The 20,395-nt window shown below is 43.5% G+C and overlaps 1 protein-coding gene and 2 long non-coding RNA genes across 5 annotated transcripts in view; 2 read left to right on the top strand and 1 right to left on the bottom strand.

The window, feature by feature from the left end:
* LOC118375164 (SR-related and CTD-associated factor 4-like) overlaps positions 1–20,395 on the top strand; it is a 48,180-nt gene that overhangs the window by 13,516 nt on the left and 14,269 nt on the right. The window contains exons 11-12 of the mRNA XM_052468680.1: positions 5,614–5,770; positions 6,208–6,311. Of these exons, the coding sequence (XP_052324640.1) occupies positions 5,614–5,770; positions 6,208–6,311 (261 nt within the window). The remainder of the gene's footprint in view (positions 1–5,613; positions 5,771–6,207; positions 6,312–20,395) is intronic.
* LOC127908874 (uncharacterized) lies at positions 6,618–10,593 on the bottom strand. Of its 3 annotated transcripts, XR_008068863.1 has the most exons (7): positions 9,411–9,501; positions 9,178–9,237; positions 8,821–9,118; positions 8,232–8,644; positions 7,836–8,054; positions 7,389–7,609; positions 6,618–7,334 (listed from the first exon to the last, which is right to left on the bottom strand). It is a non-coding gene; the product is annotated as an uncharacterized LOC127908874 (long non-coding RNA). The 3 variants fall into 3 exon arrangements; XR_008068862.1 differs by lacking the exon at positions 9,178–9,237 and having other exon boundaries at positions 9,470–10,593; XR_008068861.1 differs by having other exon boundaries at positions 8,821–9,237; positions 9,470–9,586.
* LOC127908878 (uncharacterized) lies at positions 10,229–11,312 on the top strand. The gene is made up of 3 exons (XR_008068870.1): positions 10,229–10,358; positions 10,738–10,847; positions 10,905–11,312. It is a non-coding gene; the product is annotated as an uncharacterized LOC127908878 (long non-coding RNA).

A 20,395-nucleotide genomic window follows, 5' to 3' on the forward strand; every position in this document is an offset into this window, starting at 1 on the left:
GTCCTTAAAACAAGTCAAAATGAGGCTCAGTAGTGTATGTGGCCTCCACGTGCCTGTATGACCTCCCTACGACGCCTGGGCATGCTCCTGATGAGGTGGCGGATGGTCTCCTGAGGGATCTCCTCCCAGACCTGGACTAAAGCATCCGCCAACTCCTGGACAGTCTGTGGTGCAACGTGGCGTTGGTGGATGGAGCGAGATATGATATCCCAGATGTGCTCAATTGGATTCAGGTCTGGGGAACGGGCGGGCCAGTCCATAGCATCAATGCCTTCCTCTTGTAGGAACTGCTGACACACTTCAGTCACATGAGGTCTAGCATTGTCTTGCATTAGGAGGAACCCAGGGCCAACCGCACCAGCATATGGTCTCACAAGGGGTCTGAGGATGTCATCTCGGTACCTAATGGCAGTCAGGCTACCTCTGGTGAGCACATGGAGGGCTGTGCGGCCCCCCAAAGAAATGCCACCCCACACCACGACTGACCCACCGCCAAACCGGTCATGCTGGAGGATGTTGCAGGCAGCAGAACGTTCTCCACGGCGTCTCCAGACTCTGTCACGTGTTCTCAGTGTGAACCTGCTTTCATCTGTGAAGAGCACAGTGCGCCAGTGGCGAATTTGCCAATCTTGGTGTTCTCTGACAAATGCCTAACGTCCTGCACGGTGTTGGGCTGTAAGCACAACCCCCACCTGTGGACGTCGGGCCCTCATACCACCCTCATGGAGTCTGTTTCTGACCGTTTGAGCAGACACATGCACATTTGTGGCCTGCCGGAGGTCATTTAGCAGGGCTCGGGCAGTGCTCCTCCTTGCACAAAGGCTGAGGTAGCGGTCCTGCTGCTGGGTTGTTGCCCTCCTACGGCCTCATCCACGTCTCCTGATGTACTGGACTGTCTCCTGGTAGCGCCTCCATGCTCTGGACACTACACTGACAGACACAGCAAACCTTCTTGCCACAGCTCGCATTGATGTTCCATCCTGGATGAGTTGCACTACCTGAGCCACTTGTGTGGGTTGCAGACTCCGTCTCATGCAACCACTAGAGTGAAAACACCGCCAGCATTCAAGTGACCAAAACCAGCCAGGAATCATAGGAACTGAGAAGTGGTCTGTGGTCCCCACCTGCAGAACCATTCCTTTATTGGGGGTGTCTTGCTAATTGCCTGTAATTTCCACCTGTTGTCTATTCCATTTGCACAACAGCATGTGAAATTTATTCTCAATCAGTGTTGCTTCCTAAGTGGACAGTTTGATTTCACAGAAGTGTGATTGACTTGGAGTTACATTGTATTTGTTTAAGTGTTCCCTTTATTTTCTTGAGCTGTGTGTGTGTGTGTGTGTGTGTGTGTGTGTGAATTTACCAGAAGGTATCTGATTTTTTTATATGGCCTTACAACTGTAGACTGACAGATCAAAATGGCTAACAATGAACACCCCTTTTTGAGACAAAGGTAAAAAAATAATAGTAATAGTAATTTCCCTCCAATCAATCAATGTAAATCTGATATTGTCAAGTTAAAAATGTAATTATTTGCGTATGGAAGGTTGTTCATTATAAGAATCTTGATCGGCCTGTTTTCCCAGGACAGTGTTCTTTTCATTCTGGCCAGTTAACACAGACCCAGTTTTGAATGTCAAGGGCGTGCTAATTTAAAAAATAGATATATATTCATTATTCGTGTGTTTCTGTATGGAGTTCAGGTACATTAGGGGACACAGGTCAGGTCATTATCGGTGTGAAAAACATTGGTAAGACCAACTCGTGCTGGCGCCATCAACTGAAAATATATATATTTTGTTTAGTGTATAACTTAATTATATTGTGTTTTGTCGATTGGTCTCTATAGAGCCCTGTTTGTTTAGTGTCTAACCTAAATATATATTGTGTTTATGTAGATTGCGCAGGGTTTGAACACGGTTATAGAGACGACTAGTGTTTGCATAAATACCAGAATTTTGACTTTGATACCAGGTTTAGTATCAAAATGCGCAAAACGATACCACAGCAGCAACAAAAAAAATAAAGCATTATCTAAAGCCACTGGGCTTTTTACATGGAACAATATGTTGATAGTTGATAGTTCGACTAAAACAACGAATTCTTTCAAAAATAAAACGCCCTATTAAATTACAGACTGATCAGAGCACAACGTGGTCAAAAGTATGTGGACATCTGCTCATTGAGCATCTCATTACAATGTCCTAGGTATTAATATGGAGTCCCTCCCCTTTGCTGCTATAACAGCCTCCACTCTTCTGGGAAGGTTTTCCACTAGATGTAGGAACATTGCTGCTATAACAGCCTCCACTCTTCTGGGAAGGCTTTCCACTAGATGTTGGAACATTGCTGCTATAACAGCCTCCACTCTACTGGGAAGGCTTTCCACTAGATGTTGGAACATTGCTGCTATAACAGCCTCCACTCTTCTGGGAAGGCTTTCCACTAGATGTTGGAACATTGCTGCTATAACAGCCTCCACTCTTCTGGGAAGGCTTTCCACTAGATGTTGGAACATTGCTGCTATAACAGCCTCCACTCTACTGGGAAGGCTTTCCACTAGATGTTGGAACATTGCTGCTATAACAGCCTCCACTCTTCTGGGAAGGCTTTCCACTAGATGTTGGAACATTGCCGCTATAACAGCCTCCACTCTTCTGGGAAGGCTTCCCACTAGATGTTGGAACATTGCTGCTATAACAACCTCCACTCTACTGGGAAGGCTTTCCACTAGATGTTGGAACATTGCTGCTATAACAGCCTCCACTCTACTGGGAAGGCTTTCCACTAGATATTGGATGATTGCACTGGGGACTTGCTTCCATTCAACCACAAGAGCATTAGTGAGGTCGGGCGTTCCAATTCACCCCAAAGGTGTTTGATTTGGTTGAGGTCAGGGCTCTGCGCAGGCCAGTCAAGTTCTTTCACCCCGATCTCGACAAAGCTCTTCTGTCTGTATGACCTCGCTTTGTGCACGGGGGCATTGTCATGCTGATGCAGGAAAGGGAAAGCAGGAAAGGGTTGCTACAAAGATGGAAGCACAGAATCATCTAGAATGTTGTTCTATGCTGTATCTCTAAGATTTCCCTTCACTGGAACTAAGGGGCCCGAACCATGAAAAACAGCCCCAGACCATTATTCCTCCTCCACCAAACTTTACGGTTGGCACTATGCATTGGGGCAGGTAGTGTTCTCCTGGCATCTTCCAAACCCAGATTTGTCTGTCGGACTGCCAGATGGAGAACGCGTTTCCACTGCTCCAGAGTCCAATGGTGGCAAGCTTTACACCACTCCAGCCGATGCTTGGTATTGCACATGGTGATGTTAGGCTTGTGTGCTGCTGCTCGGCCATGTAAACCTGTTTCATGAAGCTCCCGACTAACAGTTGTTGTGCTGACGTTGCTTGCAGATGCCGTTTGGAACTCTAGTGAGTGTTGCAACCGGTGACAGACAATTTTTTCCATGCTTCTGAACTCTGTGGTCCTGTTCTATGAGCTTGTGTGGCCTGCCACTTTGCAGCTTAGCCGTTGTTGCTCCTAGACGTTTCCACTTCGCAATAACAGTACTTACAGTCAACCGGGGTAACTCTAGCAGGGCAGAAATTTGACTAACTGACTTGTTTGGAAAGGTGGCATCCTATGACAGTGCCACGTTGAAACTCACTGGGCTCTTTAGTACGGGCCAATGTCAATGGAGATTGCATGGCTGTGTGCTCGATTTCATACACCTGTCAGCAACGGGTGTGGCTGAAAAAGTAGAATCCACTAATTTGAAGGGATGTCCACATACTTTTGGCCATGTAGTGTATCTTTGTTCATTTGCTAAACTTTGGACAAAATATTGGGTCAGATGACATTCATTAGATACATGATTCATTATACATTACAGCTACGTTATTTAATGTATTAAATTAATACTTTACTTCCAAAATGACACAAACACTTTGAAGCTTGTTTCGGAAGCTTCTATATTGCAATAGTCTACACACCATTGAAATAAAAACGGATTTTACACAACATACTGCGATTCCCAGAGTACACGTCACTTCCCATGATGCAATGCTCCACCCAGACGGCTGGCTGGCTACCATTAGCAAGCCCAGTCAAACGCGAAGTAGTGTTACTATTGTCATATATTAAATTGAGTACATTTATCATTTACTTTTGGGTTGTAATCCTATTATAATGCTCACATGAATATCATGCTGAATATATGTTCATGTTATTGTCACTCAAATTACTCAATTTATTGGGGGTGAACTAAAACCTCCCATGCGCTATTTTTACACCTTTTGCTTAGTAGTTTCGGTAGGCTGACCCTCATCTACTCTGTAAGTAAAGTATTCCCATACTTTGCTTCTGGAGCCAGCTGTCAACAAGCTGCGGGTGTGGAGTTATGACGTTTTCCTTCTCAAATGTGGCTCGCGCTGTGTCATCGACATGCACAAGTAACCTGGCTAGTTTACAACTGCCCCCCTAGAGAAGACAAGTAGCCTGGCGAGCTTACAACTGCCCCCCTAGAGAAGACAAGTAGCCTGGCGAGCTTACAACTGCCCCCTAGAGAAGACAAGTAGCCTGGCTAGCTTACTACTGCCCCCTAGAGAAGACAAGTAGCCTAGCTAGCTTACTACTGCCCCCCTTGAGAAGACAAGTAGCCTGGCTAGCTTACTACTGCCCCCTAGAGAAGACAAGTAGCCTAGCTAGCTTACTACTGCCCCCCTTGAGAAGACAAGTAGCCTAGCTAGCTTACTCCTGCCCCCCTTGAGAAGACAAGTAGCCTGGCTAGCTCACTACTGCCCCCTAGAGAAGACAAGTAGCCTGGCTAGCTTACTACTGCCCCTTGAGAACACAAGTAGCCTAGCTAGCTTACTACTGCCCCCTAGAGAAGACAAGTAGCCTAGCTAGCTCACTACTGCCCCCTAGAGAAGACAAGTAGCCTGGCTTGCTTACTACTGCCCCTGGCTAGCTTACTCCTGCCCCCTAGAGAAGACAAGTCGCCTGGCTAGCTTACTACTGCCCCCTAGAGAAGACAAGTAGCTTGGCTAGCTTACTACTGCCTCCCTTGAGAAGACAAGTAGCCTAGCTAGCTTACTCCTGCCCCCCTAGAGAAGACAAGTAGCCTGGCTAACTTACTACTACCCCCCCTAGAGAAGACAAGTAGCCTGGCTAGCTTACTACTGCCCCCTTGAGAAGACAAGTAGCCTAGCTAACTTACTACTACCCCCCCTAGAGAAGACAAGTAGCCTGGCTAGCTTACTACTGCCCCCTTGAGAAGACAAGTAGCCTAGCTAGCTCACTACTGCCCCCTAGAGAAGACAAGTAGCCTGGCTTGCTTACTACTGCCCCCTGGCTAGCTTACTCCTGCCCCCCTAGAGAAGACAAGTCGCCTGGCTAGCTTACTACTGCCCCCTAGAGAAGATTCAGACAAATTGAGACAGACTGGATCCTCTCAATCTGCAAGACACAGAAAGCCCTGAAAGTAACAGAAATAATCTGTTTGTCATGTTGTAGTATTGGAAAGGTACTGCGTTTTCGGTATACCAGGCAGCACACAGTTATTTAAAACAGTTTGTTATTTTTCTTAATAACTTAAGCATATTGTATTTTTGTGTAGATTGCGTGGGCCTTGAACAAGGGTATAAAGGCGACCCATAAGAAGTTCTGGGATGTAGAGCGAGGCGTCACCTACATCCCCTGGAGCAAGGTGAAGATGGAGGAGCTGGAGGGGTCCAGGGAGGGAGGCATGCTGGACGCAGACACACTCTGTCCAGGTAAACATCTGTCTTCCGCAACCTCTACACTGTCTGCTTTGGGTGATTCTCAATTGTCTTCCTTGATTCCTCACCTCCTCTCTCCTCGCCTCCTTCTCAAAATGCATTGGAGAAGAAGATTTCTGGTTCCTCTCCTCAGCCCTCCTCCTCCAATGCACTTTGAAGAAGAATGTGAGTAAACAGGGTTTGAGGGAATCAAGGAACCCTGTTGAGATTCACCCTCTGTTTAGATGTAGAATTATTGTGGCCTGGAGTTTTTCCTGAACTCGCAACCTGGCCTAAAACTTTTCCTAGTTGGGTCAAGTGGTCTGAAGAAATTCCTTTTCGAAGTCAGAAGTATTGGACACAGAGTTAGGTTATATCTATCTCTACATTGCTCGTGTAGCTATTCTGTTTTAAGTGTATAATTATTCCTGATTGGTTGGTCTGTTTGTCAGAGTGGGGAGATGACGTGAAGGAGCTGACTAAACCAGGAGGACTGAACAACGGAGGAGGAGTGGATGCCATGGAAACCGAGGGAGCTGCCACCGCCCATGTACAGGTAACACCCGCTACAGGGGACCCAATGAAACACAGCACAGACAGCAGGGATCCAATGAAACACACTAGTTTGGGTGTTCTGCCTCACCATAGTATCTCACCATCTCTTTTCTTGGGAAACAGAGTTTATCCTGAGATTTTGTTCCTTAGTTGTCAGTTTTCTGTATGTTTTTATTAAAATTGCAGGTTTTTACAAGTGTTGGTATAGAAATGCATACACTTTCCCTCAACACAAATGCAATAATGTGAGAAAGTGGATGAATAAAATCAGATTTACTAGTGTCATGGCATGGGTGACTAGTATTTCACAGGTATTCACTCACCTCAGTACATCACCTATATTAAAAACTAAGGTCCATATTGAAAGGCTGTTGTATAGCTTTCTTCCAGTAGTAAGTCAACCAGTCTGAATGCAATGATCCAGTTTCTGCCTACATGACACAATTACTCCCCAATAAAAGGAAAGGCAACTTTACTCGTGAACACTTGTCTTTTCACTTGTCTAATCACAAAAAAAAGGTGTCTTCCTGATATTAGGTAGGATCTATGGATGTGACAAATGAAACATTTTTGATCATGTTTAAATGGCTTTTTTGGGGTGATACGGTTTAACAACAAAATGCACAACATTTCATGTGAATTCTCAATGCAGCTGCGCTGCTGCCAGCAATGGTTTGAGTCTCACAGTACGCCCCCCCTCCCCTTTTCAGATGGCTAACTATTGCACCTGTACTGCCATTACTGTACCTCAGTTCCACCTTGCAAAAGTTTGGATTTCCTTCTCATGTAACCTCTCATAGTATTGCACCTGTTCTACCATTACTCTACCTCCCTTCTCATGTAACCTCTCATAGTATTGCACCTGTTCTACCATTACTCTACCTCCCTTCTCATGTAACCTCTCATAGTATTGCACCTGTTCTACCATTACTCTACCTCCCTTCTCATGTAACCTCTCATAGTATTGCACCTGTTCTACCATTACTCTACCTCCCTTCTCATGTAACCTCTCATAGTATTGCACCTGTTCTACCATTACTCTACCTCCCTTCTCATGTAACCTCTCAAAGTATTGCACCTGTTCTACCATTACTCTACCTCCCTTCTCATGTAACCTCTCATAGTATTGCACCTGTTCTACCATTACTCTACCTCCCTTCTCATGTAACCTCTCATAGTATTGCACCTGTTCTACCATTACTCTACCTCCCTTCTCATGTAACCTCTCATAGTATTGCACCTGTTCTACCATTACTCTACCTCCATTTCCTTCTCATGTAACCTCTCATAGTATTGCACCTGTTCTACCATTACTCTACCTCCCTTCTCATTTAACCTCTCATAGTATTGCACCTGTTCTACCATTACTCTACCTCCATTTCCTTCTCATGTAACCTCTCATAGTATTGCACCTGTTCTACCATTACTCTACCTCCCTTCTCATGTAACCTCTCATAGTATTGCACCTGTTCTACCATTACTCTACCTCCATTTCCTTCTCATGTAACCTCTCATAGTTTTGCACCTGTTCTACCATTACTCTACCTCCATTTCCTTCTCATGTAACCTCTCATAGTATTGCACCTGTTCTACCATTACTCTACCTCCATTTCCTTCTCATGTAACCTCTCATAGTATTGCACCTGTTCTACCATTACTCTACCTCCATTTCCTTCTCATGTAACCTCTCATAGTATTGCACCTGTTCTACCATTACTCTACCTCCATTTCCTTCTCATGTAACCTCTCATAGTATTGCACCTGTTCTACCATTACTCTACCTCCATTTCCTTCTCATTTAACCTCTCATAGTATTGCACCTGTTCTACCATTACTCTACCTCCATTTCCTTCTCATGTAACCTCTCATAGTATTGCACCTGTTCTACCATTACTCTACCTCCATTTCCTTCTCATTTAACCTCTCATAGTATTGCACCTGTTCTACCATTACTCTACCTCCATTTCCTTCTCATGTAACCTCTCATAGTATTGCACCTGTTCTACCATTACTCTACCTCCATTTCCTTCTCATGTAACCTCTCATAGTATTGCACCTGTTCTACCATTACTCTACCTCCATTTCCTTCTCATGTAACCTCTCATAGTATTGCACCTGTTCTACCATTACTCTACCTCCATTTCCTTCTCATGTAACCTCTCATAGTATTGCACCTGTTCTACCATTACTCTACCTCCATTTCCTTCTCATGTAACCTCTCATAGTATTGCACCTGTTCTACCATTACTCTACCTCCATTTCCTTCTCATGTAACCTCTCATAGTATTGCACCTGTTCTACCATTACTCTACCTCCATTTCCTTCTCATGTAACCTCTCATAGTATTGCACCTGTTCTACCATTACTCTCTCCATTTCCTTCTCATGTAACCTCTCATAGTATTGCACCTGTTCTACCATTACTCTACCTCCATTTCCTTCTCATTGTAACCTCTCATAGTATTGCACCTGTTCTACCATTACTCTACCTCAATTTCCTTCTCATGTAACCTCTCATAGTATTGCACCTGTTCTACCATTACTCTACCTCCATTTCCTTCTCATGTAACCTCTCATAGTATTGCACCTGTTCTACCATTACTCTACCTCCATTTCCTTCTCATTGTAACCTCTCATAGTATTGCACCTGTTCTACCATTACTCTACCTCCATTTCCTTCTCATTGTAACCTCTCATAGTATTGCACCTGTTCTACCATTACTCTACCTCCATTTCCTTCTCATGTAACCTCTCATAGTATTGCACCTGTTCTACCATTACTCTACCTCCATTTCCTTCTCATTGTAACCTCTCATAGTATTGCACCTGTTCTACCATTACTCTACCTCCATTTCCTTCTCATGTAACCTCTCATAGTATTGCACCTGTTCTACCATTACTCTACCTCCATTTCCTTCTCATTGTAACCTCTCATAGTATTGCACCTGTTCTACCATTACTCTACCTCAATTTCCTTCTCATGTAACCTCTCATAGTATTGCACCTGTTCTACCATTACTCTACCTCCATTTCCTTCTCATGTAACCTCTCATAGTATTGCACCTGTTCTACCATTACTCTACCTCCATTTCCTCCATAACCTCTCATAGTATTGCACCTGTTCTACCATTACTCTACCTCCATTTCCTTCTCATGTAACCTCTCATAGTATTGCACCTGTTCTACCATTACTCTACCTCCATTTCCTTCTCATTGTAACCTCTCATAGTATTGCACCTGTTCTACCATTACTCTACCTCCATTTCCTTCTCATTGTAACCTCTCATAGTATTGCACCTGTTCTACCATTACTCTACCTCCATTTCCTTCTCATGTAACCTCTCATAGCGAGCTAGCGAAGGACTGAGCGAGAGGGGACTGGCACAGTCTAGGCAGTTCGGCCACCAGGCAGACAGTCGGAACCGTGCACGAGGCCTATCTATCAGTGTGTTGGTCGGCCACCAGAGTATTTATAGGACTATTATAGGACTATTTCCCTCTATACCATTTGTATTTCATTAACCTTTGACTATTGGATGTTCTTATAGGCACTTTAGTATTGCCTGTGTAACAGTATAGGTTCCGTCCCTCTCCTCGCCCCTACCTGGGCTCGAACCAGGAACACATCGACAACAGCCACACTCGAAGCAGCGTTACCCATCGCTCCACAAAAGCCGCGGCCCTTGCAGAGCAAGGGGAACTACTACTCCAAGTCTCAGAGCGAGTGACGTTTGAAATGCTATTAGCGCACACCCAGCTAACGAGCTAGCAATTTCACATCGTTTACACCAGCCATTAGGGTGATAGGCTTGAAGTCATAAACAGAGCTGTGCTTACTAAGAGCTGCTGGCAGTATGTTGGTCAGCCACCAGGCAGACAGTCAGAACTGTGCACTAGGCCTATCTATCAGTGTGTTGGTCAGACAGTCAGAACTGTGCACTAGGCCTATCTATCAGTGTGTTGGTCAGCCACCAGACAGTCAGAACTGTGCACTAGGCCTATCTATCAGTGTGTTGGTCAGCCACCAGACAGTCAGAACTGTGCACTAGGTCTATCTATCAGTGTGTTGGTCAGCCACCAGACAGTCAGAACTGTGCACTAGGCCTATCTATCAGTGTGTTGGTCAGCCACCAGACAGTCAGAACTGTGCACTAGGCCTATCTATCAGTGTGTTGGTCAGCCACCAGGCAGACAGAACTGTGCACTAGGCCTATCTATCAGTGTGTTGGTCAGCCACCAGACAGACAGTCAGAACCGTGCACTAGGTCTATCAGTGTGTTGGTCAGCCACCAGACAGACAGTCAGAACCGTGCACTAGGTCTATCTATCAGTGTGTTGGTCAGCCACCAGACAGACAGAACTGTGCACTAGGCCTATCTATCAGTGTGTTGGTCAGCCACCAGACAGACAGTCAGAACCGTGCACTAGGTCTATCAGTGTGTTGGTCAGCCACCAGACAGACAGTCAGAACCGTGCACTAGGTCTATCTATCAGTGTATTGGTCAGCCACCAGGCAGACAGTCAGAACTGTGCACTAGGTCTATCTATCAGTGTATTGGTCAGCCACCAGGCAGACAGTCAGAACCGTGCACTAGGCCTATCTATCAGTGTGTTGGTCAGACAGTCAGAACTGTGCACTAGGCCTATCTATCAGTGTGTTGGTCAGACAGTCAGAACTGTGCACTAGGTCTATCTATCAGTGTGTTGGTCAGCCACCAGACAGTCAGAACTGTGCACTAGGCCTATCTATCAGTGTGTTGGTCAGCCACCAGACAGTCAGAACTGTGCACTAGGCCTATCTATCAGTGTGTTGGTCAGCCACCAGGCAGACAGTCAGAACTGTGCACTAGGTCTATCTATCAGTGTGTTGGTCAGCCACCAGACAGTCAGAACTGTGCACTAGGCCTATCTATCAGTGTGTTGGTCAGCCACCAGACAGTCAGAACTGTGCACTAGGCCTATCTATCAGTGTGTTGGTCAGCCACCAGGCAGACAGTCAGAACTGTGCACTAGGTCTATCTATCAGTGTGTTGGTCAGCCACCAGGCAGACAGAACTGTGCACTAGGTCTATCTATCAGCAATCAAAAGCTGTATGTCGCAAAGGAATGCTGTCTCTCTGTTTCTTGCAACTTCAGTAAAGCAGGGTCTATCATTAATGAATAGGCCAAGATGAAATTCAAAACGCAACATACCAAAGACTGAACACACTCTGGCATCGTTAGCAAAGAGAGAGCAGACGAGCCAGCGTGAGGAAGAGAGAGAGAGAGAGAGGGGGAGGGGTCAGGCCGAAAGAACTGTGAACATGCAGTGGGGCAAAAAAGTATTGTCAGCCACCAATTGTGCAAGTTCTCCCACTTAAAAAGATGAGAGGCCTGTAATTTTCATCATAGGTGCACTTCAACTATGACAGACAAAATGATGGGGAAAAATCCAGAAAATCACATTGTAGTATTTTTTTATGAATTTATTTGCAAATTATGGTGGAAAATAAGTATTTGGTCATCAACAAACAAACAAGATTTCTGGCTCTCATAGACCTGTAACTTCTTCTTTAAGAGGCTCCTCTGTCCTCCACTCGTTACCTGTATTAATGGCACCTGTTTGACCTTGTTATCAGTATAAAAGACACCTGTCCACAAACTCAAACAGTCACACTCCAAACTCCACTATGGCCAAGACCAAAGAGCTGTCACTGTATGTAGTCTGCACTGTTGCACTGTCTTACATGCCTCACAAATTCACCAAAGTAGCCTAAACTTTCACCTCTTCCTCTCCTGGTTTTATTTAAATGACAACCCCCCCCTTAGGCCTTTTATAGCCTAACGTCTAGTTGGAAAATCATGTCTTGTGATGACTATTGCACTGTGATGTTAACAGAGTTTTCCAGTTAGGGTCTTTTCATAATGGTTCCAAATGTAGTTTCCTCCATTCATCTTTCCCTTCTAGTAGGGCCGTGTTGGTCATTGATACAGATGAAAACAGTTTAGCATAAAAATTAAACCTTTTATGAGTTTGGAATATGGAATTATTTTTTTTCCCACACTTGTTTTGTTAGTACCACCTCAATGATTGGTTTTTCACCATATCAATATCAACGGCTGTTCAACGTCCTTATGTCTTTTAATTTTTTTTTTTTTCAAGCCAAATATTTTTGACATTCTAATTCGATTGACATTAGTTTGAAACGGAATGTAAATTCTGAGACTCACCTCATATGACTGTGACCATTACGCCATTCTGTGATGGGGCAGATAGGCATGATGTCCACTCCGTGTGAATATACTTACTAGCGTGACGGAGGCAGAATGATCTATGCTATCGTGAAGATCATTGAACCAGCTTAACATTTGACTCCTCACTTAACCCCAAAAACCTACAAAAAAAAGGTACCACCTGTTGCACATTCCTTTAATACAGAGCATTCGGAAAGTATTCAGACCTAAACCTTTTCCACATTTTGTAATGTTACAGCCTCGTTCTACGTGCTCCCCCCCTCTTTCTAAATTCAATTACACTTCTTCAATTGTTGTGCCGATGGGGGCTTCACATTGTGGTCAAATAAAAGTGTGTTCGTCGTGTACACAGTTTAGCACATCAAAGTGCATTTGGAGGTTTACACCAGTGTACACACTACTTATTTTCCCCAATGTAGTGATTTTTATATATAATATATAATACCACATAATGACAAAGCAAATACAGTTTTTTTTTTTAGACATTTTTGCAAGTGTATTAAAAATAACTGAAATGACATCTGTGTAACTATTCAGACCCTTTACTCAGTACTTTGTTGAAGCACCTTTTGGCAGCGAACACAGCCTTGAGTCTTCTGGTGTATGACGCTACAAGCTTGGCACACCTGTATTTGGTGAGTTTCTCCCATTCTTCTCTGCAGATCCTCTCAAGTTTTGTCAGGTTGGATGGGGAGCGTTGCTGCACAGCTATTTTCAGGTCTCTCCAGAGATGTTTATGTCTGGACTCTGGCTGGGCCACTCAAGGACATTCGGAGACTTGTCCCGAAGTCACTCCTGCCATGGTCTTGGCTGTGTGCTTAGGGTCGATGTCCTGTTGGAAGGTGAACCTTCACCATGGTCTGAGGTCTTGAGTGCTCTGGAGCAGGTTTTCATCAAGGATCTCTGCACTTTGCTCCATTTATCTTTCCTTTAACTTGACTAGTGTTCCAGTCCCTGCCACTGAAAAACATCCCCACAGCATGTTGCTGCCTCCATGCTTCACCATAGGGATGGTGCCAGGTTTCCTCCAGATGTGATGCTTGGTATTCAGGCCAAAGAGTTTAATCTTGGTTTCCTCAGACCAGATAATCTTGTTTCTCATTGTATCAGAGACCTTTAGATGCCTTTTGTCTAACTCAAAACGGGCTGTCATGTGCCTTTTTACTGAGGAGTGGCTTCCATCTGGCCACTCTACCATAAAGGCCTGATTGGTGGAGCGCTGCAGAGATGGTTGTCCTTCTGGAAGGTTCACCCATCTCCACAGAGGAACTCTGGGAGCTCTGTTAAGAGTGACCATCGGGTTCTTGGTCACCTCCCTGACCAAGGCCCTTCTCCCCCAATTTTTCAGTTTTGCCTGGCGGGCAAAAGCTCTAGAAAGATTAGGTGGCTCCAAACTTATGTAAATGTGACATTTTCAGTTTTTTTTAAATAAAAAAAATTAACCGTTTCCTTTTGTCATTATGGAGTATTGTGTGTGTAGATTGATCAGTAAAAACTAGTATTTAATCCGTTTTAGAATAAGGCTGTACTGTAACAACATGTGGTCATGGGGAAGGGGTCTTTCTGATTGCACTGTAATGCTCACAACACAAATAATCAAATGATTTATTATTCAAAGGTTTTTAGAAGGTGGCTTCACATCAAGTTTGACCTGTTAGTTTGTGTGTGTGTTATAAACAATTAAATTGTACCAGAGGCTGTTTCTTGGTACAAGGCAGATCAGAGTTTTACAACTACGGACAATTGTGTTTTTAACTGTGATCCTAGTTGTTGCACACAAACAAACATGAACCTGAACGCTGTGGCATGTGGAGCAATCCAACACAACATGAGTTTATGATTGTCTCCAGAAGCAGGCTTGAGATGATAAAATAAAGAATAATAATAATAATAATAATAATTAGGGATTAATGAATACATGCTCACGAGAAGGAAGAGACGATAATCCCGACTAAATGTCATCTTTGCTGTTTAAAAAAAATCTGGAATATTTTATCAACAGAATATATATATATATATATATATATTATATATTAAAAATATGTGTTGTCAAACCTGCCTAAACGTCCTCTATTGCAATCTGTATCTTTTAACATAGAACAGTTGTGAATGCCACATATTGTGGTGCCGCTCACTACGTTTCAAATACTTCATGCCACCTAGTTCAGTATCACGGCAATAGTCTAACCCTGAAACTGACTCCACCCTGAAACTGACTCCACCCTGAAACTGACTCCACCCTGAAACTGACTCCACCCTGAAACTGACTCCACCCTGAAACTGACTCCACCCTGAAACTGACTCCACCCTGAAACTGACTCCACCCTGAAACTGACTCCACCCTGAAACTGACTCCACCCTGAAACTGACTCCACACTGAAACTGACTCCACCCTGAAACTGACTCCACCCTGAAACTGACTCCACCCTGAAACTGACTCCACCCTGAAACTGACTCTCACGCTCCTCAACTGGTCTTATCTGCCAGCCTTTTATTTCAGTCAACCAAACAACTTGAGGTTATCACCCAGGTAGGTGAATGAGGTGAACCTGGAAGATGATACTTTTAGCACCCCGAACAGCTTTCAACAAAAGACACCTGCGGTGGCTACTACTTAAAAAAAAAAAAAAAAGTTTTTTTTTGGTAGTCCCGTTCTGTGGCTCCAAGTGACACTGTGTCAGGATCGTCAGTGTCACGAGGCCTCACGAAGGTGAGTGTTTCTGGACGCGGAATATGGATATCGCAGATCCGTTCCTCGCTGGGACTAATACTGAGGAACCTCTCTCCACAATGGCTGCCAGGTAAAGGTGACGCTCCCTCCCCTGTCGGAATTTACGGGATTGTTCTCGTGACATATTGGGGGGGGGGGGTGAAGTTGCAGAAACAACTGAACGAGCCACAGTTACTCTAATCTATCACAATTCAAGTTGCCACAAATGACCTGAAATTGGCGTCCGAGCAGAACAGCTGTTGTCATAATGCTGTTCCTGCGATATCGGATATCTTTTATTGCTCAATTTACAATATACCGGTGTTTATTTGTGTAGGGCTCTCGTGAGGAGCTCCCTGTGGGCCGAAAGACATGGGGTGAGCTGAAACAATGTTTTTCTAATGTCCAGGACTCCCAGCTGATCACTATGTATAAAAGGAGCATTGCTCTCTCACACTAGCCCTGGGATTTTCAGGCCTTTATCAAACAATATTGATATGGTTACATACTTTGCATAGAGAAAAGTTGAAGAGAAAGATTCCTAAACAAATCAAATTGTATTTGTCACATACACATGGTTAGCAGATGTTAATGCGAGTGTAGCGAAATGCTTTGTGCTTCTAGTTCCGACAATGCAGTTATTCAACAGTAAGGAAACATACAAGATGTTATCTACCTGACAGTGATCTCAAATGTTATACTCAGTTCGGTTACATTTAATCGTCAGGAAGTAGAAACAATAAGACTGTTAACCACCTGTAGGGGGGTGGCACTGGCATTAGAGTTGTGGGTCGAGCAGGAACGAAGGAGGCAGACAGCCTGTGGGCCCCACGGTGGAGCTCCACTGCAGGATCCTCTACCGGTGGAATCTGAGACCTGGGTAAGGATAGATCTCCGCCCACCATCTACCCACGACCTCCCTGCAGTGGCACTATGGCTGTGTGGTTATGTTGGAATTGAATTCAGTTTCATGTCACCAGAAGTGTACATTTTTTATTTGCAAATGCATACGAACACTATATTGAGCACCTAAACATTGCAGCTGCTTTCATTGACGAGGTGAGATCCTTTTTGGATTTGGTGTACAGGACTACAGTTTTCATATGCATTTGCATTTTACTAGATTTTAAGCATACTACATTATTTTTTTACTCCGATAAATAAGCAATAAGGATATGATTGTTACTCTAGTCTGAGAGTGTTATATTTTATGGTGAACTATTCACGAGTTTAAGCTTTTACAATTCAGCATTTCTCTGCCAATTTATTAGTTACATTTTTATTTGGGCTCATAATCCTCAGTTTGTATGTTGCAGCTATAGGAAAGCTTATCTACTAAAATATGGGGGCAGTGCTGGGTGGAAATTGCTTATTGTCACAGATCTAGGATCAGCTTATCTAAAGATGTAAAAACTGATCTTGGATCAGATTTCAGGGGCAACAAAAACAATGTCCTACCCCGGAGGTTGAGTAAATGACATTACTAAGCTGCACCCGGAACGTACTACGCCAGGACATTAACATTTATTTTATCGTAGTCCCATGTGGGTTTTAATGGCATTGTCACGAGCAGCTCTGAACAGTTGGAAACTGGATTTTTTAAAGAGTTGACTGACTCTCTGCTAGACACTAATAAAATACCCATCATATCTGGCTCTGTGCCCTCTCTGAAACGTGACATTGAACACTTGGGCAGAATTATTTCTCTTCACAACTGGCTACGTGATTATTGCAATGCAGTGGATGTAACTTTTGTTGACAATTTCGATACCTTCTGGAAACAAAGCTTGTTTTATAAGGAGGATGGGATCCATCCAAATCATTTGGGTTCCTGGATCCTTTCACAGCATTATAAGGCTGCGTTGAGACAACGACTTATCAATGACCCGAGCCCAGCTCAGTTAATCCCTACCATTGTGTCGCTGAGTCCTCATAATGCTTCAGCAAATGTACATTACCCCAGGGGTGTTGGAAGACACAATGTAAGTAACCTAATTTATGTCACTCTAACTGTCCTGAATGCCTCTGCTGATCATACAGCTGTTGTATGCAGTAATCATGTGCCTATGAACCAGATTGATACTGTTAGCACTGAGGCGTGTGTGCCCGGGGAGGAAGTCCACTGTGTGCAGCTCACCCTGCACAAACATAAATAACATGAGCATGTCTACTTCTGCTAAGCTTCACAGTAAAGCAATGAAAACAAGCAAGCATCACAGAAAAGTGCTAAAAATAGCCCGCGTTAACATATGTATCTTAAGAAGCAAGGTTTGTGAAATCAATAATTTGATAGTAACTATCTGACACTCAGTCAAATCAAATTTTATTGGTCACATACACATGGTTAGCAGATGTTAATGCGAGTGTAGCGAAATGCTTGTGCTTCTAGTTCCAACAGTGCAGTAATATCTAACAATTCCCAACAACTACCTAATACCGTTGATGATAGTGGTAGCAATACAAGGTTATGACATTTACAGAAAAGATAGGAATGCTATTGGTGGAGGTGTTGCTGTTTTATATTCAGAACCACATTCCTGTAAAATTTAGAGAGGATCTCATGTTAAATACTGTTGAAGTAATATGGCCACAGGTTCATCTGCCTCACCTAATGCCCATTCTGGTGGGAAGCTGCTATAGACCACCAAGTGCTAACAGTCAGTATCTGTATAATGTGTGAAATGCTTGATATAATGTATGTGGGTGATTTTAATTATTGACTGGCATTCTTCAGGCTGCCCACTCAAGAGAACGCTTCAAACTGTAACAAATGTCTGCAACCTGGTTCAGGTTATCATTGTTGTCTATCAACAATGTCAAGCCACCGGGGTCTGATAACTTGGATGGAAAATTACTGAGGGTAGTAGCGGACAATATTGCAACTCCTATTTGCCCTCAAGCCTGGAGGGAAGCAAAAGTCATTGTTACTTAATAATAGTAAAAAAAAACTTTACTGGCTCAAATAGTCGACCAATCAGCCTGTTACCAACCCTTAGAAAACTTTTGGAAAAAATTGTGTTTGACCAGATACAATGCTATTTTACAGTAAACAAATTGACAAACTTTCAGCATGCTTCTAGGGAAGGACATTCAACGAGCATAGCACTGACACAAATGACTGATGATTGGCTGAGAGAAATTGACGATAAAAAGATTGGGGGCTGTTGTGTTCGACTTCAGTGCGGCTTTTGACATTTTCTATCATAGTCTGCTGCTGTAAAAACAGACCACAGAGGGTGTTCTTTGATGGAAGCCTCTCTAACATAGTCCACGTAGAATCAGGAATTCCCCAGGGCAGCTGTCTAGGCCCATTTGTACTTTTTTTTCCAATCTTTATTAATGACATGACACTGGCTTTTAATTTAAATTTGTGTATTTTTTTTTATTCAACCAGGTAGGCAACAAGTTCTCATTTACAATTGCGACCTGGCCAAGATAAAGCAAAGCAGTTCGACACATACAACAGTTACACACATGGAGTAAAACAAACATAGTCAATAATACAGTAGAAAAATAAGTCTATATTCAATGTGAGCAAATGAGGTGAGAAGGGAGGTAAAGGCAAAAAAAAGGCCATGGTGGTGAAGTAAATACAATATAGCAAGTAAAACACTGGAATGGTTTGAGGAAAGTGTGTTTATGAATGCGGATGACCCAACACTATACACGTCAAATACCACAGCGACTGAAATGACTGCAACACTTAACAAAGAGTTGCACTTAGTTTCAGAGTGGGGGGCAAGGAATAAGTTAGTCCTAAATATTTAAATTTAAAGCATTATACTTCACTAAACCCTAATTCTCAACTAAATCTTGCAATAAATCATGTGGAAGTTGAGCTAGTTGAGTGAGGTGACCTTGGATTGTAAACTGTCACAGTCAAAACATATTGATACAACAGTAGCTAAGATGGGGAGAAGTCTGTCCATAATAAAGCGCTGCTCTACCTTCTTCACAACACTATCAACAAGGCAGGTCCTATAGGCTCTAGTTTCTACCTTCTTAACAACACTATCAACAAGGCAGGTCCTATAGGCTCTAGTTTCTACCTTCTTAACAACACTATCAACAACAACACTACTGTTCAGTCGTGTGGTCAAGTGCCACAAAAAAGGACTCGGGGAAAATTGCAATTGGCTCAGAACAGGGCAGCACAGCTGGCCCTTGGATGTACACAGAGAGCTAACATGAATTATATGCATGTCAATCTCTCCTGGCTGAAAGTGGAGGAGAGATTGACTTCATCACTATTTGTATTTCTTAGAGGTATTGAAATGTTGAATGCGCCGAGCTGTCTGCTTTGAACTACTGGCGCACAGCTCAGATCCCCATACACACCCCACAAGACACCCCAACCAATCATCTCTTCACAGTCCCCAAGTCCAGAACAGACTATGGGAGGTGAACAGTACTACATAGACCCATGACTACATGGAACTCTATTCCACATCAGGAATAGAGTCAAGATGCAAGCAGTAGAATGGTATTTATTTTTTAAAGATTTAAAAATACACTTTATGGAACAATGGAAGCAACAAAAACAGACACATGCATACACGCGATAGCATATGCACTATACACACACACGCGATAGCATATGCACTATACACACACACGCGATAGCATATGCACTATACACACACACGCGATAGCATATGCACTATACACACACGCGTACACATGGATTTTGTACTGTGGATATGTGGTGAGCAGGGCAGTTGACGTGGAAGATGTGGTTGTGGCAGCCGCCCGTATCTCTCTGATTCAGAGGGGTTGTTTTAAATGCAGGAAGACACATTTCAGTTGAATGCATTCAGTTGTACAACTGACTAGGTATCCCCCTTTCCCTTTCGCGGGGACAGTAGGGGCCTGAAGGCACACAGTGTATTGTGAAATCTGTGAATGTATTGTAATGTTTTAATTTTAAAAAATAAATAAATGGCCTTATTTCTGCCGGTCCTCAGGAAGAGCAGCTGGCAACAGCTAATGGGGATCCATTATAAATACAAACTCTCCTTTTGTAGCAAACCAATGATGTGTACAAACCCTGGATGGCTGACAGGTGTTGCCATATTGAAGCCGCCATGCAGCCATCTTGGTACTCCATTGTGTAAAAAAAAAAAAATGTTTGGGAAGCTATAG

Source organism: Oncorhynchus keta, chromosome 18 (assembly GCF_023373465.1).
Source record: "Oncorhynchus keta strain PuntledgeMale-10-30-2019 chromosome 18, Oket_V2, whole genome shotgun sequence".
In the NCBI taxonomy this organism is placed as follows: Eukaryota; Metazoa; Chordata; class Actinopteri; order Salmoniformes; family Salmonidae; genus Oncorhynchus; species Oncorhynchus keta.